Raw genomic sequence first — 25,553 nt, forward strand, 5'->3', positions numbered from 1 at the left:
TCTCCTTGGAACCCTCTCTTACTTTATTCTTATCACTTGTAAGAACACTTTTGAATTTGGGTCTCACATACCTGAGCTGACTTGGAACCTAGAGATTAAGGGACCCGGTTAGGTTCTGCCATTGACTTGCTGTGTATTCTTGTATAAGTCACTTAACTTCTCTGTGCCTCGTCTTCCTTGCCTACCTCACAGGGTTGTTGTCAAATTACAATTAGATAAAGATTGTGAATGGCTTTTCAAGCTGTAATGTTCCGTGCAGATAGAACACATGACTTCTTTGCCATACAGCCCCTCTCGCTTGTTGCCTGGGCTTGACTCAGATTGCAGCATTCCAGAACACAAACTCTAGCCAAAGAAATTACATTTATCTTAAACATGTGACGGTGACCCCTTTCCAATCATAGCCACAATAACTACTTGGGAAATTGTGATGGCACAGAGCAGTTGCGGGCACTGCTCAGGCTGTGGGCAGGTTTCCTGTAATCTGCTGCTGAGGAACATGGCTTCCCTGTCATTCCAGCCTGTCCCCTGTCATTGCCTAGGTAGCTCCCAGCAACATATCCTCATGTCAGCCTTCTTGAGGGCACCAGTGTGACTCTGACTTATACAGCAAGGCCTGTCTCAGTGTAGATGAATCATATGGCAGAAATAACACATGCAGAGGAAAGGCTTCCAGCTCAGCTTTCAAGAACGTTCTTTCCCAGTTCCATTGCTTGGTCTGTATCTTCTTCTAGCTCCCTGTATCTAATTATCTCCTTGGCCGTGATCCTTTCGCTTAGATGCCTGAAGGAGATGCTGTTCCTAAATCCTAAGATGTTTCTCCTCTTTATTCTTTGTTTTTTTGACCTCCTCCTTACCCTTCAGCCAGTCACCCCAAGGGAAGAAGGCCAAGGAGCAATGCAGTGAGTGGTCAAGGGCTTGGATTTGGTTCTTAGATGGCCTGGGTTTGGGCTAACCCTGGCACCTCTAGCTGGTCTGCTTGGCAAGTTAACAATTCTTAGTCTCAGCTTCCTTATCTGCAGTTAGAGACCATATTTGTACCTCTCTCTCAGAATTACTGTAAGCACAAATAAGAGCAAACTAGGAAGAATATTTAGCACAGCACCTAACACATAGGAATCACTTAATAAATGACAGTTTTTATGTTTATTCCATTGTTTGTTATCTGTAACCACAGCAGCTCTCAAATTTGTCTATGATGAAGTGCCTTAAAGTTGTAAGAAACCATGAAATATTCACATTTTAAACCTAACAGGAACACAAGTGTTCCAAGGAGCATAGTTTGAAAACCATTTCCTTAGCCTGGCATTTGTCACCCTTGACCCCAACCCCAGTCTAGCTTCCCTGTACCCTCCCTGAGCCCTGCAGTCTTGAAAAACAGATCCAATTGCTGTCTTGGACATAATTTGTGCTTTCCCATTGCTGCCCTTTGATTCTCTTCTGTCTCGGCTGACCTGGCATGCTCTCTCTCATTCTTGCTGTTTCTTGAACTTCAACGCCTTCTAAGGTGCTATTCAAGCCCCACCTCCTAGATAAACCCTTTCTCCAGAAACAACTTCTGATATTTCAGCTTTTTCTTCCTTTGGACTCTAACACATTCCCTGGGCACCCACTGAGACAAGCCCTGAGCTAGTATGGGTGTGTGGTTACGGATAAGACAAGGTCCCTGCTCTGAGGGGGCGCATGGTGTAATGGGGAGAGCTGACTCATGAGAACTCCAGTCCCTTGTAAGAAAGAAATGCTATGAGAGGGTCCATGTGGGATGCTGGGAGAGCCCAGAAAAGGGAGTCGCTAACTTTGCCTAACCCTGTCAGGGAAGGCTTCCCAGAGGAGGAGATGCTTAAGCTGGAGCGTAAAGCATGAAGAAGGGTTTGCCAAGCAGAATATGATAGAAGGATACACTCCAGTTTCCCTCCTACCTCCCTGGCTGCTGCTTCTCAGCCTCTTCTTCTGGACCTGTCAGTGTTGGAGAGTCTCAGGCCTCCATCCTTGGAAAGGTGTCCCCCTATTCACAATCACTCCTAAATGATCCCACGTAGCCCCCATGGCCTTAAGCACCAGCTCTATGCTACTGGCGCCTATAGCTGTATTTCCAGTCCTGACCTTTCCTTGAGCTCCAGATTGGTATATCCCAGTGCCCACTTTAATTTTCTACTTGGATAGTTAATAGCCATCAAACACTGAACACGTCCAAAGTCAAGCTCTTGACTTCCCTCCCAAACCTACTCTCTATCGTCTTTACTGTTTCAGTAAACAAATGGCATTCAGTCAGTCACTCAGACCAAAAGCCTGAGACATCCTTTTTTTTTCTGTTTCCCTCCTTCATACATCCAATCCATAAGCAACTCTTGCAAATATCCTTTAAAATATTCCCAAATGTAACCACTTCTAACCAACTCCACTGTTGCCATCCCAGTCTAGGCAGCCATCACCTCGCACTTGAATGGCTGCCATAGCCACCCTTACTGCCTATAGCCTATTTTTCTCACTGTAGCCAAGGAGATGCTTTAAAACACAAGTTGGATCCAGTTACTTTCCTCACTGAAACCCTCCAGTGGCTTTTTCATTGCACTTACAATCCTGGCTCCTTCTCATGGTCTACAAGATGCAGTGCCATCTGCCCCTTGTCTATCTGACCTCATCTTCTGCCACTCTCCGTTTCGCTCACTCTTTGCTGTTCTTCAGAAGTGGCCTTTGTTCTTGCTGTTCCCTCTCCCTGGAATGCTCTTCCCCAGCTATTCAAACATGACTTATTCTTTTTTTTTTTTTGAGTTGGAGTTTCACTCTTGTTGACCCAGGCTGGAGTGCAATGGCACTCACTCACTGCAACCTCCGCCTCCTGGGTTCAAGCGATTCTCCTGCCCCAGCCTCCCAAGTAGCTGGGATTACAGCTACCCACCACCATGCCCAGATAATTTTTTAAAAATATTTTTAGTAGAGACAGGGATTCACCATGTTGGTGAGGCTGGTCTTGAACTCCTGACCTCAGGTGATCCACCCGCCTCGGCCTCCCAAAGTGCTGGGATTACAGGTGTAAGCCACCATGCCCAACCCAAAAATGACTTATTCTCTCACTTTATTTAGCCCCTGTCCATATGTCACCTCCCTGAGACTTTTGCTTCTGGTGATGAGGGAGTAACAATAACCTCCTTCTGCAAACAACTAGACTACCAGAAATATATATGAATGTGTACATGAAAGAAACATTTTCAGACTTTGGACCACAGATAGCTCAGCACTGTGATCTCTGAGAAAAAGGGGAAAAAACAAGGTGAGTCTTATGGTTGCCTCAGCTTTTCATCTGGGGGCAATTTTTGGAATATGGACACAGAGGAGGTAAACCTAAACAGCGTCCAGTGACCTCATTGAGTTGAGGAGTTGAAGACTGAAGTTTGGGAAGGCTAAGGTGGCTGGAATTTGTGGGGCAGAATTACAGAAAGGAAGGAGCTAAGCAGGAAAAGAGCTCCAGAAAGCTGAATGAGATCTCAGTGGGTCTCTGCTGAGTCCTAGGCCATGCATATATGGAGGGTTAATCTACAAAGCTGGACAAAGAATAAGTGGGGGACTGATAAGCTAAACCATTTCCAGGGCTCACACAGGGCACGGAGGCATTTGAGCCCCAAACAGAGTGAAGAGTCTTTGGTGATGGCTGGGAGCATGCAATGGAGTCTCCAAAGAAGTTCTGCCTTAACAGGGAGGGTTAAATTCTCCCTGGGATGAAGGTTACTCTAGACCCATGCTATTCACCTTAAGCAAAAGGCTTTGAAGGCATCAGGCTGATTTGCAAATAACTGACTGCCAAAACAAAGCCCAGCACTTTAAAAGAAAGACAAAGTCCAGACACTCAGCATTGAAATATCACAACGTCCAGCATTCAATTATAAAAAATCTCTAAACATTCCACAAAATAGGAAAAGGTAACCTTTACCAATGGGGAAATCATTTAAGAGAAACAGATCTAAAAATATCAGAAATGATGAAACTAGCAGGAAAAGGATACTAAAACAGCTATTATAACTATATACACAAATTTTAAGGAACATATGAGCTTAGTGAAGAGAGAAATGGAAACTAGTGAAAAGAGCCAAATGAAACTTCTATAACAGAAAATATAATCTCTGAGATGAAAATATCACTGGATGTGATTAACAGCAAATTAGACACTGAAGAAGAAATCGTCAGTGAACTTGAAGACGTAGCAATAGAATGTGTCCAAAATTAAGTAGAGAAAAATGACAAGGAAAAAAAAGAACAGACCCTCAGTGGACTATGGTCCAATATCAGGTGGTCTAACATATGTGTAATTGAAGTCCCAGGGCAGAAGAGAGAGGGAATATTAAAAAAAAAAAAAAAACTTTTGAAGAAATAATGGCCAAAATTTTCCAAATTTGAAAAAAAACTATAAACCCACAGTCTAAGAAGCTCAAGACATTCCAAGTAAAATACACACACATGCACAGACACACTCCCCCCAGATTATAATCACACTTGGAAAACCAGTGATGATCAGAAAATCTTAAAAGCAGTCAGAAAGAAAAGATACACTATGTTCAGAAGAACAAAGAATAACCACAATGTTCTCATCAGAAACTGTTCTGGCCAGAGACAACAGAATGACAAGTGTCTCCTCTTTAGAAAGGCCTCCCTTTTTTATGGCTGCATAGTATTCCATGGCATATATGTGCCACATTTTCTTAATCCAGTCTATCATTGATGGACATTTGTGTTGGTTCCAAGTCTTTGCTATTGTGAATAGTGCCACAATAAACATACATGTGCATGTGTCTTTATAGCAGCATGATTTATCATCCTTTGGGTATATACCCAGTAATGGGATGGTTGGGTCAAATGGTAGAACTAGACAAGACTCATACTGGTGGACAGGAGGAATCTGAGGTTCTTACAAGTATGGTCAACTAGAAAACCACAGAATCTATCTGGAGGGCTGCATGTGAGGTGGGTGGGAAGGTAGCTGGTTCAACTGCAGAGCTGCTGGATCTAGGTTAGTGGAGAGCTAATAGGAACTGACATTACTATAATCAGAGCTTTTGGTGCTTTTCCTACAGTTCACAAAGTGCTTTCCCTTGATTTACTTGTTTCAGTCCTTACTATGAAAGAGGTAAGGCACCAGGATATTTCCTTATTTTATAGTCTGGAGATGGGTTACTGCAATGGTAAGGTGTTTCACTCAAGTATACCTGTCCAGGGTTTGTATTAGAACGGGAATCCAAATCTCATTCTCTGAATTTATCTTTTTCAATAAAAAACTTATTTTGCTGTGAAAAAAAAATAAAAAAAGAAAGGCCCCCCTGGCCCTCCTAGGTAGATCACCAAATGCTCTCCTCCACCCACTGTATCACACTCTGTGTTCTTACCTTGCTTTCATTATTGACTTGCTTGTGGTATCTCTCCCGTCTAAAACATAAGCTACAAGAGAGTAGGAGTTTTGTTTTATCACTGCTTTATGCTCAGTGCCAAGAACAGTGCCTGGTATCTAGTAGTGCCCAGTAAATAATTGACAAAGTAAGTAATGCCTTCAGGCAGAAAAGTATGAAGGCAGAGAGCAGTAAAGCATCCTTGAACTACTAATGTTTCAGCACAATGAGAGCCCAAGATGTGTAGTAGTAGTAAGTGGGAGGAGATAAAGCTGGAGTGTTGACAGATGTCAGGCCATAGAGCAATTTGTAGGACATGCTGTGGGACTTGGGCTTCATTTTGTAGACACGGATTTTGGGCAAAGGAGTGTTAATAGTCTATTTGCACTTTAGAAAAATGGCTCTGGCAGCCCCTTGTGTCAGATGAATTAGAGGAGCAAGTTGGAGAGCAGAGGAAAAGTGAGAGGTGGCACAGACTTGTGGAGAGTAGAAGCAGAGGGGATGGGCCAGGTCTAGAAAGCTTTTTAGGCAGTAGAGTGTGCAGGTGTTAGTGGCCACCTGGTTGTAAGGGATGAAGGGAAAGTTTTGACTTGTGTGATTGGGTGGATAAGGAATACAGAAAACAAAGGAGATTTTAGAAAAATATGGTGTATTCGTTATCTATTGCTGTGTAGCAAATTACCCCAAACCTTAACAGCTTAAAACAACAAATACCCACTATCTCGCAGTATACGTGGATCAGGAATTTAGGCTTAACTGACTGCTTCTGGCTCAAAGTCTCTCTCAAGGCTGCAGCCCACATGTTGGCCAGGACTGCAGTCATCTCAGAACTTAACTGGGGAAAGCTCCTCCTCCAAGCCCACTCCCATGGCTGTTGGCAGGTCTCAGGTACCCTCTAACTGTTGGCTGGAGAAATCGGTTCCTTGCCACCTGGGCCTCTCCATGGGACAGCTCATGACAGTATGGCAGGTGGCCTCCCTCCGAGTGAGTGAGCAAGAGAGTGAGAGAAAGCACCCCAAGATAGAAGCCATGGTCTTTTTATAACCCAATATTAGAGGTGACATTTCATCATTTCTGCCCTATTCTATCTGTTAGAAACAAGTCACTAGGTGAGGTCACACCCCAGTGTGTGCGAGGGGGCATTACACAAAAGGAATGAATACCAGGAGTTAGGGATCATTGGGACCATCTTAGAAACAGTTGACCACAGAGTGAGTTTGGATAAGCTGAATTTGTGGACTCTAGGACCTCCCAGTTGGGGATACTGTGGATGCAGATGGAAGGGTAGGTGTGGGGCTCAGGAACGAACCACTGCTGTTGGGATGTAGTTTGGAACCTTTGCATAAATTTATAATTAATGGCTCAGGAATCTCCCCAACTTGATTTGAAGCTTCTAGAGGTCGGGAATGAAGGACAGATATCTTTAAACCCCCCAGGGAGCGCCTCAAGTAGAAGGTGATCAACACATAATTGCTGATTTAATTACTTGGGGAGGCAGAATATCACATGGTTGAAAAGCTCTCTCTCCATTTACAATTCCTGCTCTGTTAGAGGGACTTGGAAAGAGGCTTTCCCCATTCTAAGCTGCACATTCCTTGTCTGCACAAAGTGAATTTTCAATAAATAAATAAATAAAGCTTTTTCCTTGGGAACCCCAGTTTATCACATAGGTAAAAGGTAAAATTTGATCTGATCTGGTTGGCCTCCCCCTTGGGACCCCAGAAAAGAACCCCGGTTTGAAAACCACTGGACCAAGTAAATACCTGATTTTCTGCCAGCTGGGACATTCTGTGATTTTATGACAAGATAACTCTACATATCTCCCAGTTCTGTGATTCTGTTTATTAAGATCCATTGATGCTACATATTTTATTGGACTTTTGAAAAGAAAATCATGCATATTTCCTTGAACTTGTGAAAAAATGTCATAAAGCTGGCTCTCATTAAGCACTTTCTATGTATCAAGCACTGTGCAAAAAATGTTATATTGCATTATCTTTATTGGATCTTTTCTCCCCTACTGGAGTCTAAGACTTGTTTAGTTCACTGTTGTATTTCCAGCAGCTAGAATAGTTCTTGGGACATAGAAAGCATTAAATAAATATTTTCTGAGCCGGACACGGTGGCTCACGTCTGTAATCCCAGAACTTTGGGAGGACAAGGCAGGCGGATCACCTGAGGTCAGGAGTTGGAGACTAGCCTGGCCAAGATGGTGAAACCCCGTCTCTACTAAAAATACAAAAATTAGCTGGGCATGGGGGCACGTGCCTGTAATCCCAGCTGCTCAGGAGGCTGAGGCAGCAGAATCACTTGAGCCTGGGAGGCGGAGGTTGCAGTGAGCCGAGATGGTGCCACTGCACTCCAGCCTGGGCAACAAGAGAGAAACTCCGTCTCAGAAAAACAAAAATTAAATTAAATTAAAAATAAATATTTTCTGAATGGATGAACTAAGGCAAGTAAGTAACATTCATAGTTCCATTTTATAGATGAGGAAATTTGGGCTGAGAGCTGCTAAGTAACTTGCCTGTAGTCACACAAGTTAAAGGCAGAACTAAGATATGAAATGAGCCCCTCTTGACTACAAAGCACACTAATGCCATTTCTTTTTGGTGGAATTGGCAGGAAACTGGAAAGAGATAGCATATATTGAGTACCTTCTATATGATGAGCATAGGCCTAGGTATTGCTTTTCACTGCCATTATCAACAACCCTGACAGATAGCTATTGTTATCCTCATTTTTCAGATGAGATCATTGAGGCTCAGAGTGGCTAAGCACCTTACCTAGAGTCATGTAGCTAGTGTAAGGGACTGAGCTGGGATTGGAGCCCAGGTCTTTCTAACTCTAAAGCATTCCTGTACAAGACCCAGCATATTCAAAAACATGCACTCAAGTTTAGGTTCTGGAAAATTTCATGCCTCTGGTGGGTGTAGACCAACAGGGCTGATGAGGCTTTAACACTCCTCCTCCAGCTCCCAGCATTCCCAGCTTCACATTCATGAAACCACTGGGCATTGAACGGGGAAGAGTCCACGAGGCTGAGAAAGTACAAAATATACCAAAAAGTAAGAGTTGATGACTAAGGATGATAAACGTCATCACCACAGCCTGCTGCTCTCTGTAGACTCATCAACATCACATGTCTCAGACCAGGTCTGGAGTTAGACTGATGATGTCACCAGAGTCTCTAAAAGGCCTCATCACTCACATCCACTTGTCATGTATTATTAAGCAGATCTATAATCCATGTAACATTTTCTACTGAATTTCCATTTCTTTCTTTTCATGACCAAGGAAAGAAAAATAGAGTGAGGAGGACTTTTCCCAACTTTTCATCCTTATTGCCCTTCATTGAAAAATAACTTCATCTTGAATCAGCCCCCAAAAATGGTCATTCAGGCTCTAATTTCATTAATAAGGATGGAGCTACAGTTTAATAATTATCATTTAACTAATGCATATTCTATACAGACTAGTAAATGGATTTCCCTCATCTTTCCTCCTTGAATCCACAGAGAAGGGGAGTCTACAACCCTATCTTTTTCTTTTTTCTCTTTATTCTCCACATTATTTTTTTGAGACTTTGGGGTTCTATTAATTATGTTAGAAATTTTCTGCATTATCACTTCTGTAGCCATAATGAGAGTCCTCTGGAGAATCGAAAGTCCTTGTCATCTGAATCAGAATCTCATTAGGGGCAGCGATCTCAAGGATGAGCAAAAGTTATCCAGATGAAGAGTTGTTCTAGGCAGAGAGAACGAGATGCTCATGAGTGGCTGGCCCCAATTGTAGGAGCTGTAAGGAATAGAAAGAAACCCGAGTGACTGGAAGACAAAGCTTCATCCAAGGCAGAGTGCTGGATTTAAGAGCAGGCGTGAAGCAAACGGTGTTGGAGAACTCCACCTGTGCAGGGGGGGTCACACAGGGCCCTGCGCTTAGAAGGGCTCTGAGCTTGGTTTAACTATGTGAAACTGTTCATCCTTTTTGAACAAAGGGCCCTGCATTTTCATGTTGCACTAGGCCACACAAATTGTGTAGTCAGTCCTGCTTGGGTGTGAAAGCCAGCTCTGTCATTGATTAACTAGCTAGGCGGTCTCTGGGAAATCCATTGGCCTTCCTGAGTTTCAGTTTCTGCTTCTGTAAAGTGGAGCACATAATCCTTTCTTCAAATACGCTGTCATGAGGATTCAGTGAGACTATGAATAATCAGTGCATTGTATAGCAATGGGTGCCTAGTAGGTGCCTAATCAATATTCCTGTCTTCTTAACTAAGAGGGTGTATCTGAATCACCTGGGGAATTTGCTTTATTCAAAATACATTCACCTGGTTTCCGCTCTAAGCACTTCTGACTCTGTAGGGATGTGGTGGGTTTTTTTGTTTGTTTGTTTGTTTTTTGAGACAGAGTCTCATTCTGTCACCTAGGCTGGAGTGCAGTGGCACCATCTTGGCTCACTGCAACCTCCACCTCCTGGGTTCAAGCAATTATCCTGCTTCGGCCTTCCATGTAGCTGGGATTACAGGTTCGCGCCACGACACCCAGCTAATTTTTGTATTTTTAGTAGAAACGATGTTTTGCCATGTTGGCCAGGCTGGTCTCAAACTCCTGACCTCAGGTGATCTGCCTGCCTCGGCCTCCCAAAGTGCTGGGATTACAGGAATGAGCCACCAAGCCCAGCTGATGTGGTGGTTTTGAACGGGGTCCTTATATGACACTGATGTATACCTCAGGTTTGCAAAAGCAGCCTTAGGTTCTCAGAGAGCTAGCTAAGAAGCCACTTAGTAAAGGAGAGCAGAAGAAAAGGCAGAGGGAGAAATCGATGGACTACTACTCATCCTCAACATAATAAAAAACCTGTTAAAGAAGAAAGAGGTCATCAACTTAACAGCCCTTCAGACGACAAAGACAGTGCTGAAACGCACTGTGGGAACTCATCCCATTATCAAGGTTCCTATAAAATTTTCTGCTGTCCATTTGGTCTGACAAGTACCCCCAGAGGAAGAGGGGCTGTGGACAAGAGAAGCCAGGGTCAAGGCCAAGGTTGGGGACTGAGTTTGAATTTATTTTCAGCTTAATGACCCTAATACCATACTCAATGGAGACAGTAATTCTGAATTGTGTTTATCCTGCCCAGATTTTAGGCTTTGACATTCTTCTAATGAAAAATCTGAAGCCTGTACTACTTGAAGTAAATGCAAATCCCAGTATGAGAATCGAACATGAGCATGAAGTAAGTATTTTTGAGCATCTCATTGACTATGTTGCCATACAGCTGAATATTCCTACCCTCATGTTGCTCACTTAACAAAACAAGATTGGACATTCTCAGATTTTCATAGCCAAATTCTGTTCAAGTCAAATAATTTCAGTTTTGTTGAGTTCTCAACATAAACTATGAATACAAGGCCTATCTGACCTGTGGTCACTTCCCAGCATGCCGTTTTTCCAGTGTTGAAGGTTTGGAAACTTAGAAGCAGCTGAGCCTTCCCATCAGTTTTGACATGAACTAATTAGCCTCAGGAGATGAACTAATTGAAATTCTATGAATATGATTTAGTCATGTTGACATACTTGAATCACTAAGATAAATAATACATTTAGCAGTGGTTATATTTTTCTCCCTCCCCCAAAAAATGCATTTAAAAAAACTGGAAGGAAATACAGCAGATATCAATATTGGGTTTAGAGAGGATTATATGGATTATTTTAGTTTTCTTAACCCCTTTCTATATTTCTTAATTTTCTGCAGTGAGCATGTATCATTTTGATAATTAGAAATACATAGTGCTATTTTTCCTCTTCATGTATTTGGTTAATTTATAAAAAGAAATCGACATTCTTAAGGTAGTATAAAGGAAGTCTTTAAAAATTTTCTTCTATAGATTAGCATAAGCAAAATTTACTAGTATAACCCCTGGAGCTAGCTGGATAGCCACTTGGCACGGAATCACGGTCTCCACTGTGACACAGAATCCTTACCCGTTCAAGCTTTCTCCAGGGGTGTTTGAAAATGTCCCCAGCCTCGTTGATGAAGAAGTGAAAGTGGCTGTGATCAGAGACACTCTGCGCCTCATGGACCCACTTAAGAAGAAAAGAGAGAACCAGTAAGTACTTTTTTATGTCATTCATTTCTATCAACTCTGCCTCCTAACTCGGCTTCGTATCCTAAGCAGGTAAATTCTTGGAACCTGTTACCATTGTGAGTGAGATTTACATCTTAAACAATTCTAATAAAATATCTTTGTTTTATAAATATCAGCCCCCAAGCAATCAGTGACTCAAATCCGGAGTAATCTGACAAATAGGTTTCCGTTGATGAATTTCTGAGAGTTATCCAAATCTGGAATGTCTCTTCCTTTTTTTTTATTATTATTATACTTTAAGTTTTAGGGTACATGTGCACAACGTGCAGGTTTGTTACATATGTATACATGTGCCATGTTGGTGTGCTGCACCCATTAACTCGTCATTTAACATTAGGTATATCTCCTAATGCTATCCCTCCCCCCTCCCCTGACCCCACAACAGGCCCCAGTGTGTGATGTTCCCCTTCCTGTGTCCATATTCAACATTCTTAAAGAAAAGAATTTTCAACCCAGAATTTCATACGGAATATCTCTTCTAAGAAGCTGTCTCCCTCAAGGCCAGGCCTCCCACTTGCCCGCCATTGCACACATAGTGCTTCTCTTTGAAATCCTCAAGCACAGGAAAAGTACAATAAAATGCAGGAGAAGAGGGCCATAGGTAACTAGGACATGGTAAGAGTTGCTTCCTTTTTATTTTCTTCATGTTTACACTCTTGCAGTATAAACTTTTAGTTTCAAAATTGGCAGGGCCAATTTAATGACAGTTCTGTGATATTTACAACACTTGTAATTCTGCTTCGTCCCCACCCACTCAGTGGTACATTACATTGCGTTGTTGGTGGATATATGTGCTCCGCCCTCCCTCCATGAAATCACCCCAGAAATGAGTGATATTTCACTTGAGTATGTTGTTTTGTTTTTACCAAATTCCAGGCTCTCACAAAGTAGGTGTTGAGTACATACCATTGTGTCAATGTTTCAGGAAGAAAAATCAAAGGCATCTCAAATAGCACTTCTCATATCCCTAGACGAATCAGATTGACCCTAATGAGCGCAGACAAATAAAGCACTTGTCAGTAATTGTTCAAGACTGGGAGGAATGCAGACTTCCCCAAGCAAGTGGTGGTTTGCAGGTTCCTCTACCAAGGCTTCTCACCACCTGGGCTCAAGCCCAAATATCACCCTATGGTAGTGCTTCTTACGCTTGGCTGCACGTTAGAACCCTCTGGGCAGCTTTCAGAAAACCAATACTAGAGTTTCCACTTCTAGAGGTGCTGATTTTAATTGGCCTGGGTGGAAGGCCTGGCCACAGAAAGTTTCTAGGTTCCCTAGGTGATTCTGCTGTGCAGCCAAGGCTGAGTGCCACTGCCCTGCAGGAAATATTACCCTGAAGAAGTATTGGTCATAGTCTGAGTCAGGCTGGATGGCGCCGGCCCGGCTGAGTTCTTGTCAAGAGTGTTCTTGACTGTGTGAGGCACAGATTGCCATTGTTGGCAAGACTCGGCTGAGAATGTTTACCTGTAGTTTGCATGGGCCAATCCCACCAGGTGTGGCTTCTTCCACTGATCAGTGCTTCAAAGCTGTCCTCTGAGCAGCTCAGACCCGATGGCAGCCAAATAATATGTTCACCAGTACGTATGTGTCTGCAGCTGCCTTCTTTAGCCATCCCAAGGGAAAAGCAATGGATTAATTGCTATTTGGTCAGAATTACTGCAATAAAACTCATTCCTCAAAAATCTATTCTTTAATAGTTATTGGTCTCAGCAGCAGATATTAGGTTCTGAGAAATCATATGGTACTGTAAGGAGATTTGGGTAGCGATGTATGCCAGTATGGCATGGCAGTACAGTTTTCTTAGGATGACTTTGACACATCAGCATTCTTTTTTTTTTTCTTTTTTATGCTTTAAGTTCTGGGATACATGTGCAGAACATATAGGTTTGTTACATAGGTATACACGTGCCATGGTGATTTGCTGCACCCATCAATCTGTCATCTACATTAGGTATTTCTCCTAATGCTATCCCTCCCCTAGTCCCCACCCACCGACAGGCCCCAGTGTGTGATGTTCCCCTCCCTGTGCTCATGTGTTCTCATTGTTCAACTCCCACTTATGAGTAGGAACGTGCAGTGTTTGGTTTTCTGTTTTTGTGTTAGTTTGCTAAGAATGACGGTTTCCAGCTTCATTCAGGTCCCTGCAAAGGACATGAACTCATCCTTTTTTATGGCTGCATAGTATTCCATGGTGTATATATGCCACATTTTCTTTATCCAGTCTATCATTGATGGGCATTTGGTTTGGTTCCAAGTCTTTGCTATTGTGACTAGTGCTGCAATAAACATACGCGTGCATGTGTCTTTATAGTAGAAAGATTTACAATCCTTTGGGTATATACCCAGTAATGGGATTGCTGGGCCAAATGGTATTTCTGGTTCTAGATCCTTGAGGAATCGCCACACTGTCTTCCACAATAGTTGAACTAATTTACACTCCCACCAACAGTGTAAAAGTGTTCCTATTTCTCCACATTCTCTCCAGCATCTGTTGTTTCCTGACTTTTTAATGATCGCCATTCTAACTGGCGTGAGATGGTATCTCATTGTGGTTTTGATTTGCATTTCTCTAATGACCAGTGATGATGAGCTTTTTTTCATATCTTTGTTGGATGCGTAAATGTCTTCTTTTGAGAAGTGTCTGTTCATATCATTCGCCCACTTTTTGAGACACATCAGCATTCTTATTCCTTTATTGGGAGCAAGAAGTTCAAGAGCCCTTGTATGGCCTGAGTCTTTTTAAGCTGTGCCACCTAAACATGAAGGGGTAAAAGCGTTCTACTGTATTTTCATTAAATGACATTGAAACACATTTAGTTTTATTTTTCTTGTTCTAGTTGCTTTTCTTTACCTACGCCAGTTAATCCATAGGGGCTGCATTCTATGTGATCCATATGAGCTGCAGGCCTAAAATTTAATAATGGGGCATAGGACCATTGGGAAGGATAGGAAAGGCATTTTACAACTTATCAAGTCATAAATAGCAGCACCTCATTTTTAATTTAAAAAGCATTGACTTTTTTATTGATAACCAGGAACAGTTAGAAGTTGGAACTTGACTTTTATTCTAATATAAAACCCTTTCATCTCATCCTCTTCTTACCTACAATGTAAAGATATATGATAATAGCTAATGCCATTTACTGATATTTTTTCTTAATTTCACCTTTTGTTTTTAACTCAGCAAGGATTATCCATGAAAGTACTTTGTAATCCATAAAGTGTGTTTATATGTAAGGGATTATGATCATTTTGATAAACTTACCATGCAGAGGAAAAGGCTGAAATTATTCTCAACTCCTTTGTGTAGAAATGTTTCAGAATAAGTTGAAAAATTACCTGATTTATGCTGCACAGTGTTGTAGTGCTGAATCCTGTGTCCAAATCTGAGACTATGTCACTCCAACTGCATAAAATGATGTTATGTAGACTTCCAGGCTAGAAGTTACCTTTAGAAGCCAGGGTTTCTAGCGTTTGCACAGAATCTGACCTATTTTTTGAAAAAAACAAATGGAATCCCAGCCTTTCCCTTCAACTCTTTAGCAAAAGAGGATCTGAAGTTTCTGTCCATCATTAGTTATTTCTTGAGAACAGTTTGTCAGCAAGACTGCTGAGGCAGGTCTTCACTTCCTCACACAGACTAAAGATAAAAAGTAGATCCCCCAAACTCCTCATCTCCCCAAACTGCCCTGGACAGGTGCAGAGGAGTCCTCAGAAGGAGCCCCAGACCCGTGTGCATGCATCACGCATCTCCCTGAACTCTGGGTCTTGTAGCCTAGGGTCAGTTTCTTGGTGGGACTGAAAGCAGTCCTCAGGCAGTCTACCGGGGGAAGAACTTGACTCTGCTGACACCCACCTTGGCATATTCGAGGGTGCCTTCTCTGGAGCTGAAAAACCTGAGATTCCAATCCTGACTCTGTCACCAACTGGTGGTGAGTCCTTGGAGATGTTGCATAGCTGTTTTGAGCCTCATAATCTTTTCTATAAAATGGGGATAATGATGTTCAAATAAACAATGAGAGGCCGGGAACGGTGGCTCACACCTGTAATCCCAGCACTTTGGGAGGCCAAGGTGGGCGGATTACTTGAGGTCAGGAGTTCAAGACCAGCCTGGCCAACATGGTGAAACCCCATCTCTACTAAAAATACAAAAATTAGCTGGGCGTGGTGATGCATGCCTATAATCCCAGCTACTTGAGAGGCTGAGGCAGGAGAATTGCTTGAACCTGGGAGGTGGAGGTTGCAGTGAGCCGAGATCGTGCCACTACCCTCCAGCCTGGGTGACAGAGTGAGACTGTGTCTCAAAAAATAAATAAAAATAAAAATAAGTGAGAAAAACTTTTAATGTATGGTAAGTGCTTGATAATGCTGAGTTTACCACTCAACAGCAGATCACAAGGTCAGGAGTTTGAGACCAGCCTGGCGAATATGGTGAAACCCTGTCTCTACTAAAAATACAAAAAAAAATTAGCCAGGCATGGTGGTGCGTGCCTGTAGTCCCAGCTACTCGGGAGGCTGAGGCAGAAGAATCGCTTGAACCCGGGAGGCAGAGGTTGCAGTGAGCCAAGATCACACCACTGCACTCCAGCCTGGCAACAGAGCGAGACTCTGTCTCAAAAAAGAAAATAAAAAAGAAAGTATCTACTGGACATGAAAGAAAAAACAATGCTTAGTTATTATTCTCTTTCCTGGTATACTTAAAGTAGATTTTTTAGTTTAAAATCAATGATGTATCCTAAAAATGAAGCTGCTTGATGACCGTGGACTAGAATGGACATTGGAGCTGGTTACCAATGGAAGGTTCTGTTTCCAGGTAGCAAGATGTCACTGGCTGATATTTATTTCATGTGTTAGGAGAAATTACCTTTGGCTCCTGAAGGAGGAAAACATCTGTCATATGTGAACTATTTTGGCTAAGGTAGCATTTCGTAATATCTAGTGACTCAATTGATTTTCTTACCAAGGTTCTGTGGAGGCTCTGTAGGGACATGCGAAGCAGGAAGCTTATGGGGTAGGATTCTGGAAACGTTATATAAATGGAGGTAAAATTCACATGTGATACAATGAACCATTTAAAAGCACACAATTCAGTGGCATTTAGTACATTCACAAAGTTGTGCAACCGTCACCACTAGCTCCACAGCGTTTTGCCACTCCAAAAGGAAACCATCAAGCAATCACTCTCCATTCCCCCTCCCCCACTTCCCGGCAACCAACAGTCTGCTTTCTGTCTCTGCAGATTTAGCTATTCTGGATATTTCATCTGAATAGAATCATACCCTATGCAGTCTTTTGTGATTGGCTTCTTTCACTTAGTATAATATTTTCGAAGTTCACCCTTGTGGCTTGTGTCAGTACTTCATTCCTTTTTACAGCTGAATAATATTCCAAGAGATGGATAGACCACATTTAGTATTCATTTGTCAGTTGATGGACATTTGGGTGGATGCCGTCTCTTTTTCAACCAGAGGGATGCTACAATGATCTATTTCATATGTTGGCATTCTACATTAGATTTCCTTTGAAGAGAGGGGATCTTTTTTGCTACGAGAAGTTTTTAGAACTCCTGTTTTTATCCAGCCTCCTCATTTATTGCTAAAAGCCCAGACCTTAGAACTCATCATGCTGGTCAGTTCCCTGGTTCAAGAACCTCCCTCTGAGGCTGGGCGCGGTGGCTCACGCCTGTAATCCCAGAACCTTGGGAGGCCGAAGCGGGTGGATCACGAGGTCAGCAGTTCGAGACCAGCCTGGCCAACATGGTGAAACCCCATCTTTACTAAAAATACAAAAATTAGCTGGGCCTGGTGGTGGGCACCTGTAATCCCAGCTACTTGGGAGGCTGAGGCAAGAAAATCGCTTGAACCTGGGAGGCGGAGGTTGCAATGAGCCAAGATGGAGCCACTGCACTCCAGCCTGGGCGACAGAGCAAGACTCCTCTCAAAAAAAAAAAAAAAAAAAAAAAAAAAAAAAAAAAATCTCCCGCTGAAGCATCACTGACAGAGGAGCGGCCTGTGTCCTGGCAAGACAATAGACTTGGTATCAGCCAGGCCTGGGATAATGTTCTTAATCTCTGATCATTGCACCCTGGGCTTGGTGGTAAAGTCACTTTGGCCTAATCATGTCTGTAAAATGGAAATCCAGGTACCTCCTTGGCTGGATTGTCATGGTCATGATATGAAATGACACGTGTGAGAAAGGCCCATGGAATCTGAGAGTATTAGACAACAGCTAGTTCTTAGGGTCACCAAGTGGTCAATCAGCCTTTCCTTTAAAATCATGCTGATGGTGACAAATAAGTCACCAGCTGTTGAGGCAAGCTGTTTGAGTTGTGGACATAATGGTTCTGCCCCACTGAATCATACATGGGGAAACTATGCTGGAGGGAGGTAAGAAACTTGCCCCAAGTCCCAAAGCTAGTGAGAGATAGACTGGAAACTGGGTCCTGGGCCTGACTCCTACACCAATGTTTGCCTGGCCATGAGGCTGTATTGGTCTCCAGTTTCCATTTCACATTCAAAGCTTAACTTTGAAGGTATGGGAAAAAAATAAGAATAATCAACGGAAAATTTCCCCTTTCACTCAAGGTATTAGGGCAGCCTAAGTCTTTCTTTTTAAAACTTCTGTCAGAGGCAGAAGTAAATAAATTGCAGTCTCAATTATTTTTAAAGCAAGGTGCTTGTTCCATCAATTGATTAATTTTGGGCTCGAGGGGACCCATTTTATTAGTATTGGGCTCCTTCTCCTGAACATAGATATTTCAGGGAACTGGACTCCTTTCTCAAGAATCATAGCCATTCAGGACCCCAGTGTAATATAAGTGAAGACAGAGACAGGCTTGGAGAAATCGGAGGGGGTTTTATTGATATCACGATGCCACGCAATGCCTGGGAGCTGGGTTATGGACTGCTTTCCTCTTATTCAGAGGTATATATTTGGAACATGACTTATATATGGCCCAGAAGCCCCTTTTTCCACATAACATTTCACAATCCTCTCCCCATTTCATTACTTCCTATCACCCTAACAACCAGGTTTGCTGTAAAGAGAGGAGTCAGCCTGCCAAGCAGCTGTGGTCCTAATTCGGAAGTGTTTGTCCACTAAAGGTTTTATTGGGCACTCAGGCTTTACTTCTTACCTTGTCTCCAAGCACATCTCTTGGGCCCTGTGCCATGTTTGGTGCCAATAGATGAATCCCCAAATCCGGTAGATTCTATGTAGAATCTAGAATAAAGTTGAAACATTCTCAGAGAACAGAAAACAAGGAATCTCCCAGTGGACTCTGTTTTGTGGCTGGGCCTTGTTGTACAACCAAGGAATGTAGCTTTGTCCAATCCTGGAGAAGATTAGAGAAATATTAATCAGAAATTCTCCAGACCCAGAACCCTGCCCCTTAAATTGGTGGCACCTCTTATTGAAGTCCCCTCAAAAATAATGAAGAGGAGTTCTTAACTATCTAAACTAAGCATGCTGTCGTAAGCACAGAACATGATCTTTCTGACTGGAGAATAGATTCTTCCTGAAGAATCATCTGCTATCCTGCTGAATGGCCCATTCATATGTGCACTGCTGACCTTCGGTTGAAATTCTGGGCTCAATTGATTCCTGAGGTGATATGGTTTGGCTCTGTGTCCCTACCCAAATCTCATCTCGGATTGTAATCCCCACAAGACCTGGTGGGAGGGGATTGGATCATGGGGACAGTTTCCCCCATGCTGTTCTCGTGATAACGAGTGAATTCTCATGAGATGTGATGGTTTAAAACTGTGTGGCAGCTCCCCCTTCTCTCTCTCTCTTTCCTGCCACCTTGTGAAGAAGGTCCTTGCTTCCCCTTTGCCTTCCGCCATGATTGTAAGTTTCCTGAGGCCTCCCAGTCATGCTTGCTGTTAAGCCTGCAGAACTCTAAGTCAGTTAAACCTCTTCGTCATAAATTACCCAGTCGCAAGTAGTTCTTTATAGCAGTGTGAAAACAGACTAATACATGAGAGTTCAATCAGGAACCCTGACCCTGCAGACCAGCACACATTGACCCCAAGCACCTTTGAAGATTTTACATAGATAAAAAAGTCTGGGTCACAGAGAAATGAATATTTGCATACTTATTTGAATTTCATTTGCACCATGTGTGGATTAGAGAAACAGATATTTATTTATTTCGAGTGTTTATTGAGCACTTACTGTGTGTCAGGGGAAGACTGCAGAAGTGAATTAGATCGCCAGCCAGTAGGGGTGGCAAGACCCACGCATCAATATCTGTAAGGTGGAATGTGCTAAGTACTGCAAGCATAAAGACAAATTGCCAAGAGAGGCAAGTGTGGGGAGAGGTTATTTCCTGATGGGAAGAACTTTTAAAAACTGACAAGGAGGTGGCACTTGACCTGAGGTTTAAAGCGTGAGTAGGATTTGAAATATGAAAATGAGGGGAAGGAGGTCCCTGGTGAAGAAAACAAAGGCACAAGGCTCTGTTGGGGGAGCCTTGAGGAGTTCAGGTAGGCAGGAGGGATGGGTGCATGGAGTGTATTAGGAGAGAGGAAGGTGGGAGCTAGATGGAAACCCAAAGCCGGAGGTTTATGGCCTTGAATGTCAAGAAATTTGAGGCCAGGCACGGTGGCTCACACCTGTAATCCCAGCACTTTGGGATGCCTAGGCGGTGGATCACATGAAGTCAGAAGTTCAAGACCAGCCTGGCCAACTTGGTAAAACCCCATCTCTACTAAAAATATAAAAATTAGCCAGGCATGGTGGCACGTCCCTGTAATCCCAGCTACTCAGGGGGCTAAGGCAGGAGAATCGCTTGAACCCAGGAGTCAGAGGTTGCAGTGAGCTGAGATCACACCATTGCGCTCCAGCCTAGGCAACAGAGGGAGACTCAGTCTCCAAAAAACAAAAAAAAAGGAAAAGAAATTTGAGCTTGTTTTTTTGTGTGATTTTTTTCCCTCTCCTCTAATGAATGTGTCACAGTCTTTATTCTTAGTCCCTGGCACAGTATTCGAAACCTTTTTTTTTTTTTTCCAACTTTAATTTCAGGGTCGGGGGTCCATGAGCAGGTTTGTTATGGAGTTGTTTTTCTATCTGGAATGCATGAAGTCTTGAAGGGTATCTGTGATTTTGTGTATATGTGTATTTTTTTTCTGGAGCAAAAGCCAGAAATTTCATCATATTTTCAAAAAGTGAAGAACCGAACTGTCATCCTATTATCGTTGGAGGCTATAAAAAGCCACAATTTGTCTGAGGTTCCTGACTTCAAGATACATTGCGTTCCCCATACCTTGAAAGGTCTCAGGTTTCAGATGATAGCAAATGAGAAAAATGTGCATACATTTTCAAGTGTGAGCAGGAAGGAGATGACTAATGATAAGTGCATTATTTTATGTGCAAGAAGTAAAACCAGACAACTCTCTTCCGTTTGAAAACGTTTAAGCATTAAGTCAGAAGTAATCAGCAAAAGCCTTATTTGTGGGAAGTCTGTTGAGAGGGAACCATTTCCAAGATGTATGGGGAAGAATTTCCTGAGCTGATGTGAGAGTGTCATTCCACAGGGCCATTGGACAGGAGCCGAGCCCCTCTGCCGGCAGGTAGGCATGCTCTCCCTCTTGCCGTGGGTGGAGCAGATGGGAAACTAGATGAGCATATGGCCAGTCAGTCACCATTACGGGGAAATGGCAGTGCTGAATTCTTTGTGGGCCCTTCCAAAGTTATTCCAGGTAGTGATGAGGTAGAAAATGTGTTTGGAAATTTCCTTAGGAGTTGCACCAGTGAACCTTAAATGTTCGTGTGCTTTTAGAATCAGCAGTTATTAGCCCAGAACACAGCGCATGCTGGGCTTAGGAGACCAAGGTTTTAGTATCAGCTCCACCTTGGTCTCAGAAAAGTCACTTAGACTTTCTGGAGTTCAGTTTCTTCATTAGAAAAAAAGGGGAATAATAGTTTCTGCTCTGCCTGGTTCACAGGGGAGTGTTTCTTGGGTGCTGACCGTGTATAGCATGGTGGTAAATGTTCACATATAGTCCCAGCTAGTCCTCACGTAGGATCTGCAGTAGGGGCTATGACTACTTCTATTTTATAGATGAGGACATCGAGGCTTGGAGAGGTTGAGTGGCATGGCCAAGTCCACCTGCTTATGAGAGACAGACTGAGATTTAAAGCCAGGTCTGTCCAGCTCTTGCCCTGCAAGAGAACAGACGTGCAGATATTTAGCACATGAAAGAGATGGGTGCCTGCAAGGCGTTAGCATTCCCTGGTTGGGTTCATGCCTATCCAAGGCCTGTTCTCTGTCTGTAAACTTTGGGGCAGGGTCTCATGTCTCTATCTCCAGGGCCAAGCGCAGAACCCAAACAGGTGCTTATGGGTAAGGAAGGTCTATGGTCAGTGAGGCGGTGACTTTATTTTCAATAATGTTCACAACCAGAATGAATATAAAGTAAGCCAATGTACAAAGAAGAGTGACTTAAAGCAGGATCTCACATGAGACAAGAGAGAGTCCAAGATAGAAAATTCCCCATTTGCAGTTATGTGTCCCAGACCGGAGAACAGGCTGAAGTTTCATAAGAAGACCTGGTGAGCCAAGGACTAGATTGAGTCATATGAAATCACTGATAGTAGACAATTTCTGGAATACAAGAATGGCAATGTCATATGGTTTAACCTAATAGTTGGCTGGGAATGGTCAAGACAAGCTTCTTGAAGAATGTAAAGAAGGTGGGGCTTGCACTAGCTTGGGCTTGGATAAGTAAGAATATATAAGTAGGCTTGGGAGAGGAAGTATGGAGGCAGGAAGCAGGTGACAGGGTTGGGTGGAGCTGGGGAGGCACAAGTGGTGGGTCAGGACCACCCATCATAGTTCCAAAGGGGCGTTTTGGGGTGGAGAAGACAGATGCTGCTTCCCTGCTGCCCATTTCGTATTAAAATGTTTTCCTCATTATGAAAGTAATGTGCTTATTGTGGAAAAATTGGGAAGTACTGAAAAGTGTATAGCATGACATCTCCCTCAAAGTCAGCCACCCAGAGCTAACCTGATTAACTTTTTTCTTAATAAAAATAGTATAATCTTCTCCTGTCATTTATAGTTGAAGCCATACTGTCTGTGTAATTTTGGTATGCTGTTTTTATTTTTCTCCTTTTTTATGGGATGGAGTCTCACTCTGTTGCCCAAGCTGGAGTGCAGTGGCGTGATCTCAGCTCACTGCAACCTCTGCCTCCCAGGTTCAAGTGGTTCTCCTGCCTCAGCCTCCCGAGTAGCTGGGATCACAGGCACCCACCACCACGCCTGGCTAATTTTTGTATTTTTAGTAGAGACGGGGTTTCACTATGTTGGCCAGGCTGGTCTCGAACTCCTGACCTCAGGCGATTCACCCGCCTCAGCCTCCCAAAGTTCTGGGATTACAGGTGTGAGCCATGGCACCTGGCCTATTTTTCTCCCTTTTATAAGGCAGTTATTGCCCCTTTCTCATTTATAACTCTTCTTGAACGTCATTTTCATCAATGACTGGACCAGAGTTTGCCTCCCTATTGGAGAATGTTCAGTTTATTTCTAGCATCTATGCTTAAAGCTCTGTGTGCAATGAGAATGGTGTCGTAGGGTAGAGAGAGTCCCTGGGGCAGCAGGAATAGAGATGTACTCTGGTTTTCAATGTACAGTAGAAGAGTGGAGTGGGTGAGGGTTGGGACCCTGGAGCGAGACTCTTGGGGGTAAATTTGGCTCTGGCATTTATCACCGTAAATAGGGCAGAGATTCCCACTCTCTGTACTTTTTTTTTTTTCATCCATAAAAGGGAGTTTTCGGTTGGATGTTTTTAAACCTACAAAGCAATGAGAAGTTCTTAATTTGGAGAGAAGGAATATGTTGCTTATTCCTGAGAAAGTATTTGACATGGAAAGTATCCAATCTGAATGTAGTTAAATAAACTGAACAATATGTGTAACCTGAAAGGGTTTCTTTTTTTTTTCTTGAGGAAAAAAGTGTGGAGGAAGAGATGGTAAAGTGGGAAGAGTGCTACAGCAGTGCCAGGTTCATCTTCGACCGTGAGGATGGACTTGATTTTCTTCTAATGATCTGTTAGATTATCAGAAATGGAAGATCAAAATGAAAGCCAGTTTCAGTCATCATTTGAAAACCCTTGGTTATCACACCAAGTGTTTGGCAGTGTTCTCTAGCTGCTTTCCTTCCTTTTCTTTTGAAGCAATTTCCATTTCTTCCTTCACTTTAAGCAGCCGAAGAGCCCTTTGCAACCCTCATCACAGAGGCTAATGAGAGAGGTGGGAGAGGGAGGAATTTGAGCGGTTCAGAGCAGGAGGATCCACCCCCAGGCTCATCCTCTCTGGGCGTGCATCTCATCAGTGAGAGTCAGCAGCCTTCTGTGTCTAGCTGTGGGGCTGGCTTTCCTGGATGTGCAATTCCTGTCTTGGGGGATGCCTTTATTTACTTAGAGAGGATCATTTTCTTCCTCCGGACTGCGCCATGCCTCTGCAGCACCGTAGACCAGTCCTGAGAAACTGCTAAGGTGTGAACGAATGCAAGTATGCATACGTGCATGAATGAGTGCTGAGGGCTTGCTACATGTAGGTTCTGTGCTAGAGGCTGGATCGGTGATGCCCGTAGCCTCTGTGAGGTGCAGGAGGCAGCAGAAGCACCAACAGCCAGGTGAGCCAGGCCTGGGCATGAGGAGATGTGGGTCAGGAAGGAGGCAGTGAGGGAGACCTAAGCCAAGGAAGCAAATCTTGGTGAGGGCTGCAAGGCAGGACAGGACATGGGGCTCTCAGAGCATGGACAGCTCCAGAACATTCATAGCTGTATTGACAAATTTATAAAAGCTCTAAGCTGGAATCAACCTAATGTCCACCAACAGAATAATGCACTCATTATGGATATTCACTCACTGGAGTACTATACGTCAATGAAAATGCATGAATTATAGCTTCGTGCATGGATATTGACGTACAGCAAAAGAAGCAAGTCATACAAGAACATCTGCAGTACAGTTCAACGAAATAAAATTAAGAACAGGCAAAACTAAACTTTGTTTTATAGAAATGTAACCCTAAGTAGTCAAATATGAAGAAAAGTGAGAGAAAAAGAACAGAGGTTTAAGGTGGTTACTTCTGGGCAGGGATGGGCAGCGGGAGGTGTGATCTGAGAGGGTTACAGGTGGAGGCTGAGATGTGGCTATGTTCTATTTCTTAACCCAGGTGGTGGCTGTATAGGTTTTAGAATTATTCTTTAAATGTATGTATCTATGTTATACATGCTTGTATATGTGTGATATTTGAAAATTTTACAGAAAAAAATAAAGAAGTCCAATGTATAATATGGATCACAGTGAGCAAGCAGGGACGGTGTCAAGAGATGGGGCCAGAGCTGCAGGGCCTAATTAATGAGTCAAGTCAAGCATTTGGCTTTTCCTCCTAAAAGCAACGGACAGATTTTCAAAGCAGGCTGACACGATGAGGTTTATGTTTTAAAACCATCACTTTGGCTGCAGCATGAAAGCCAAGTTGGGGTGAGGCAAGGGTGGCTGTGGGACAGTTATGAGTTTTGGGGGATGTTGGTCATGTGGGTTAGGTGGCAGGAGTAGGGATGGAGAGAAATGTTTGTATCAAGACGTTTTTAGGAGGATGAATGGACAGGGCTTGGTGATGGATTGGATCTGAGATGTGACTGTGAAGGAAGAACCAAGAAAGGGGCCCAGGTTCAGCAACTGGGTGGCTGTTGGTGCCAGTCATGGAGGTCCCAGAAGCTGGGAGAAGAACAGCTTTGTGAGGACCTGATGAAGGGTCGTGAGACTTCCAGGGATATTATCTAATAGGTAGTTGGGTACATGGGCCGGGGGCTCATGAGGAGGTGTGGCCCATTACAACAATAATTGCTCCACAGAGTAGACAGGGACGGTTTGGTCTCCATGTGCGGACTAGACACTGTCTACACCAAGCGATTTCGGTGGCAAATGTGGTGAAGTGGGGTGAACCAAGGACAGGAGGTCTGGGTTCAGATCCTGACTCTCACTCCTCTTTTTGGCGCATTCTTAACCCTGTTCCACCTCAGCATG

At 43.3% G+C, this 25,553-nt stretch overlaps 1 protein-coding gene across 5 annotated transcripts in view; it reads left to right on the forward strand.

Moving 5' to 3' along the window:
• Positions 1 to 25,553, forward strand: part of TTLL11 (tubulin tyrosine ligase like 11) — a 279,224-nt gene that overhangs the window by 109,105 nt on the left and 144,566 nt on the right. For 3 of the 5 annotated variants that reach the window (XM_003833114.5, XM_014346269.4, XM_055117668.2), the window contains 2 exons: positions 10,509 to 10,604; positions 11,363 to 11,478. In XM_003833114.5, the coding sequence (XP_003833162.2) occupies positions 10,509 to 10,604; positions 11,363 to 11,478 (212 nt within the window). Of the gene's footprint in view, positions 1 to 10,508; positions 10,605 to 11,362; positions 11,479 to 20,964; positions 21,087 to 23,862; positions 24,012 to 25,553 lie in introns of those variants that run through there. The other 2 variants (XM_055117671.2, XM_055117670.2) reach the window with 2 other exon arrangements.

This window comes from Pan paniscus, chromosome 11 (assembly GCF_029289425.2).
Source record: "Pan paniscus chromosome 11, NHGRI_mPanPan1-v2.0_pri, whole genome shotgun sequence".
Classification (NCBI taxonomy): domain Eukaryota; kingdom Metazoa; phylum Chordata; class Mammalia; order Primates; family Hominidae; genus Pan; species Pan paniscus.